General features: G+C 51.1%; 1 protein-coding gene across 1 annotated transcript; it reads left to right on the top strand.

Moving 5' to 3' along the window:
• Positions 1–250: 250 nt before the first annotated feature.
• On the top strand, positions 251–4,184 carry PNMA8A (PNMA family member 8A). Its single transcript, XM_066373815.1, has 3 exons — positions 251–486; positions 624–1,989; positions 2,492–4,184. Exons 2-3 carry the CDS (start codon positions 711–713, stop codon positions 2,506–2,508), a joined length of 1,296 nt encoding a protein of 431 aa, XP_066229912.1. The 5' UTR covers positions 251–486; positions 624–710; the 3' UTR covers positions 2,509–4,184.
• Positions 4,185–5,421: the final 1,237 nt, after the last annotated feature.

Here is a 5,421-nt window from a genome sequence, read left to right as displayed (position 1 = left end):
GCAGCCACAGAGGTCGGCGTCCCCGTTCGTCCCGAGGCCACACTGCGTAGAGGAGGGTGGGAAGCGTGGGTGTGGACGGACATTCGGCGGAGTATGTTGACCAGTGGCTCCGCGAACAACTAAAAAGTCGCACTCTGACCGGGCTCCCAGGCCCAACGGCGGGGTCAACGCGCGAGCCAACACCTGGCCAGTTGCCATGGAGACTGCGGGCGCAGGAATGAGTGCGCAAGCGCGCGCTGCACCGCCTGCCTCGGCTCCGCGCAGCCGCGGGGATTAGGCTGCGTGCCGCGTGACTTGCGGGGGCTGGAGCGGACCGGACGCGGGCTTCCCCTCCCCTCAGTCCTTAGTCGCTGGGGCCGCGTCTGGCGAGCGGCTTCATCCCGGCGCCTCTCCTGGGCCTTGCTGGGCGGTCGGAGGCGGGGTTGCCGGATATCTGCCGGCGGACGGCCAGGCCGGGGAGGGCCGAGCGTGGATCCCAGGACACGCGTGAGCACCCGGGCCGGGTTGGGGAGGCGGATCCTGGGAAATCACGAGGCCTGTGCCGCCCAGGGGCCGCTAAGATCTTTTGAGTCTGGCTGGCTGTCTTCCTGGGAATCTGACTTCCCTCTCTTGTCACGGTACAGAATTACTATTTGGGACCCTTGCAGCCCCAGTCCACCTGATAGTCTCTTCATTATACGTCGGACTAGAGCTGCCAGGTGATTGGGACCATGACGATGAATCTCTTGGAGGACTGGTGCCGCGGGATGGAAGTAGACGTCCACAGGTCCCTCTTGGTCACGGGCATCCCGGAGGACTGTGGCCAAGAGGAAATGGAGGAGACCTTGAATGAGTTCCTCTCCCCGCTAGGCCCATACCTTGTGCTTAACAAGATGTTTTTGAGGGAAGAGAATGCCAAAGCTGTCTTAATTGAGATGGGCGAGGGCGTGAGTCTGAGGGCCATACCCCGGGAATTTCCGGGAAGGGGAGGTGTCTGGAGAGTGGTCTGCAGAGACCCCACCCAGGATGCAGAGTTTTTAAAAAACCTGAATGAATTTCTGGATGCTGAGGGGCGCACCTGGGAGGATATGGTCCGCTTGCTCCAGCTCAACAACCCTCCATCTACCCAGAACCGGAATCCGCCCCCAGAGAACTGGGTAGAAGCTTTGGGGGTGCTCCTGGGGGCTGTGGTGCAGATTGTCTTCTACATGGATGTCGAGATCCGCAGCCGGGAGGAGACTAGGGCTCAGGAGATCTCAGAGGCCCATGCAGTGGCAGCTTCAGCTTCAACAGCCAGGAGGAAGGTAAAAAAGGAGCCAGGGAGGGCTGGGGAGATGGGCTCTGCTCTGAAGATGGAGAACCCTGACAGCTGGAATGACATGGAAGACGAAGGTGACCCTCCCAAACCTTTGATTCGAAAGGCTGGCGCCAAGACTTGCTCCAGGAGAAAGAAGCAGAAAAAAACCCCCAAGCAGGAACCAGTACCCTGGAAGAAACCTAAAGGCCACCATTCCAACAGCTCGGCCTCCTTGGAAGATTCTGAGTCTGATGATGGTGAAAGTGGGGAGGTCTCAGAATATACCAGGAGCAACAAAAAGCCCTGTGTGAAGCAGGAGGAGCCTGCTTGGAAGAAGCCTGTGGAGAAATGTGCCTGGAAGTCTCCCAGAAATGCAGCTCAGGATGCCCGGTCAGAAGCTGCGGGCCCTGGAGTTGCCTCTGAGTCAAACCAAGATAGTGATCATGAGGGCCCACCAAAGAAGAAGGCTGTGGGTTGGGCTTCAGCAAGGAGCCCAGCCCCTATGAGGAAGAAGAAGAAGGTGAGCTTGGGCCCCGTTTCTTATGTCGTTGTTGATGTGGAAGCTGCCAAGAAGAAGCCATTGATTTCAAAGAAAGGTCCAGGCTCAAGAAGGGGTGCGTCAGTTCAGAGGGCCCCCCGAGGCCTACAGCCTGTTGAGTCATCAGCCTCAACATCACAGGATGCAAAGGCCAAGCCAGAAGGCTCTCCTCATGGTGAGAATGACAACAGCAGTTATTTGGGTTGTGTCAACAAGCAGATGAGGGGGGAGGAGCAAGTGGGGGCTGATGAGCCCAAGGGGTGGCAATGAGGGGGACCCCAGTGCAGTGGAGGAGGTGGGTGACACACCAGTTGAGGATTTAGAGGGTGAAAGCCCTAACTTTCCTCATTGACAGTGCCCCTGAAGTCTAACACTTGGGGACCCCTGTGGTGGCAGGAGGTGGCAAAGCAAATTCACAGCTATCTTTTGTTGATGAGTGTTGCTGTGGTCATCTCAGATCATTCTACCATTCAACCTGACCATCGCCCTTCAAAAGAACTGAGTGCTTTGGGGTTATAATGTTTGTTAGGGTTGATGGCTTTGAGGGTAGGGTGTTCTGGAGGCATGGTTGAGGGATAGAAATGTTCAGGGACTTAGTCCCAGGAAGTAAAACATAAAAATTTCCAAATGACACCTCTCCCTGCTTTATCTTTTGAGCTCTTCGAATTTATTTGCAGAACCCAAGAAGCTTTGAGTTGGGGGACCACCGAGCTGAAAGAAGACCAAGGAAGAAGTTTGAAGTTGGGAACACAGCTTTCTCATGTCACTGAATGAAGCATGACTTTTGACTCCCTTGGGGACCCACTTTGTAGAGCTCTGGTTCTCGGAGGTAAATGCTACATGAGATCTTAGTTGGGAGGAAGTGAGGGAGGTATACGTATCCCTGTGCTTTTTCCTCTGCTGCTTTCTCACCCCCTAGACTCACCTTCAAGGTTGGTGAGTCAATAAGGAGATTGGGAAAATTCTAGAACATTCATCTTGACACATGGGCACACTTTTATGCTTATCCATGCTTGGCCTTTCTCCCCTATTCCCTGCTTCTTCTGAGTGGTCGGCTGACCTCTGCAGGGCCTGGTGTGCTAAAGGGCAAGGCGGCCATTTCTACTCCCCTCACCTTCTGTGCACTTCGACTGTGGGTAAGTTAAAACAAGATCTCGGATGCAGACCAGGCTTCCTTGCTTTTCCCAGTCTTCGACTTCCATCCTCCAGTTACCTAACCAGAGGGGGGTAAGGTCCTAAGAGTTAGTTTTTGGGGATAAAGAATGGTCTTGAAGTTTTTAAGTTTTAAGTTCTGTCAGTTGAAGTGGTCCTTGGGTTTCCTTCTTGGGGTGCAACCCTCTCAGGAACCTGCAGGGAAGAGGGGTGATGGGAGGGGAAGGACTCGACTGTCCTGGCGCCCCTGCTCTGATTCCATTCACTGCCACCAAACTCTACGTCTTTGAAGTTGATGACACTTCTCACATTATAGTAAGGAGGGAAGAATATTCCTAGAAAGTGGCCATCAATTTCTGCCCTCTGAATAGACCAGAATACCACGTCTCTTGGGGAGAGGGGGGGACATGCTACCTGAGCTCATTGGTTTGCAAACTACCCTGAAGAGGGCCAAGGCGTGCCCAGTGCTATAATCTGAATCTGTTTTTTCTTTCATGTGTTAAAACACTGAGGAATGATGACTCAACTTTGTTGTTGGCCAAACCTATCACGTTGGAACTGTCAAAATATTACCTTGAGTTCATATGATAGCTGTTTTCTGTACAGGTCTCTAAAGAATTGTTTCTGCCATTTATTTGCATATAAGTGAATTTCTTGTAAGTGGGACTGATGAGAATCAGTCTTGTAAATGTCAGCGAGGCGGGAGAAGTCCAGCCCGTGCATGCCATATAATATAACTGTGATTCACATGCTCTTTCCATGTGCGGTTTTCACTTGTGTGATAGCAAGTTAGTGCATTAACGTGGTTCACAGTGATAATATTCTGTCAGAGATAGTTTAGTCCTTGACAGTTTCAGTCTCTTCTGACTTCAGTTTTTGTGATAAAGAGTGTGAACAGTTGTTAAATGTTATTAGTGATTCAACTTTGAAAACAAACTTCTTGTGACAATTCCTTTCAAAATCCTGGCTGAGTCTCACTGAAGATGCAGGAAGAAAGACAGCGGTTTCCATTCGCAGCTCTTCTTCTGTGTGTATTTGGTGTCCGTGGTGCGTTCAGAATGACAGGAGCGACCGGACGGACTCTCAAGGTGACGACCGCCTGTGACTCTACGGCACCGCACTTCCCAGTCAGGTCCTTTAGGGCTTCGTCGTGTTAACGACGACGATGATTAGTAATTGTCAGTGTACATGTTATGAAATAAAGTTTAGCAAATTAAATATTGAGTCTGTTTTGTATGAGGAGGTGGCACGGACTGTTTAAATTGAGAAAAGAGTTCCCCCTGCTGAACAATGCACACTTGCGTTAGACTCCCAGCCCAGTGGGAGCTATTGTCAGACCTGCGTTCAAGTTTCGAGTTTCCATAAGAAGCCATTGCGACGTCTCTCCTCTTTGCTGTATGGCTTTCCAACAGTGGTAAAGGATCTCCAGCAGATTTTGGGGTTTTTAGAAGTTTCTAGACCAGGTAATGTGGTGTGAATTATCTGAAAACCTGAGTTTATTTTTAAAAGCAGCTGGATAATGAAAATCTTTGCCTCAGCTAAAGCTGAGGTCTTTAGCTAAAATTTTGGTTTTCTCCTGCTTAATCTATGGTGTCCTAAAGACTCCTAAACTAGAGACTCCTAAACTTGGGTGGCCACTTCCTCAGAGTCACCTGGGGCCTTTTTTTTTTTTTTTTTGTCACTGCAAGTTATTTATTAAGACACAAAGCAATGGACAGTAAACAATATCCTGATCTTTTTCTTTTTGGTGGGAGTGGGGTGGGGCATGGAGGGGTAGGGCAGGTAGAGACGGCCCAGAAGGACAGACAGCTCTGTCTACCCCTATTGCTTTCCCGGGCCAGCCACGTTCAAAGCCCCTCAATCACATCTCACCGTGCCGCTGTCAGTGCGTGTTGTGGCTACAGATGGAGTTGGTTTTACCTCCGCAGGGAGAAGGTGGGAATCTAGAGTAGGAACTACAAAAGGCTTCTAAGGACTTAACACTTCTCCAGTACTGGTACAGAACAGAGCAGCCAGGACCAATCTGGAGGGACAGGGTTGGTTTTCTGGCGAGAGGTTCATGGTTGAACAGGCTGCCCTGAGCTCAGAATGGGCAGCTGGTTCTAGCGTGGGAGGACGTGGCGGAAGGAAAATCCAAGGAGGAAGCGAAGCCAGGGTCACATTTCACTTCCTGGACCATGACATACCAGGTGGAGAGGAGCCAAGAATGTCTCACTTCTGGCTTTGCTGTATGTCTCTCCCTGCAATCGGGGTCTTTGTTGGCCATTTCTTGGCCCCACCTGCTGAGTTGGGATCCCTTAGGGGTTGTATCTGTATCCAAAATCTGTTTCTTAATTTCTCCTGAGAATTCTATGCACATGTTGGTGGGAGAGCTCCGGATAGGATAGGATAATTCACACTTGAGGAATGGGACAGATCCTTAGGGGTCCAGGGTGGGGTTTTGTGAAAGGTGGAT

This window comes from Saccopteryx leptura, chromosome 3 (genome assembly GCF_036850995.1).
Source record: "Saccopteryx leptura isolate mSacLep1 chromosome 3, mSacLep1_pri_phased_curated, whole genome shotgun sequence".
Taxonomy (NCBI): domain Eukaryota; kingdom Metazoa; phylum Chordata; class Mammalia; order Chiroptera; family Emballonuridae; genus Saccopteryx; species Saccopteryx leptura.
The sequence above is the reverse complement of the archived record's forward strand: the minus strand, read 5'-3'. Positions and strand labels throughout refer to the sequence as shown.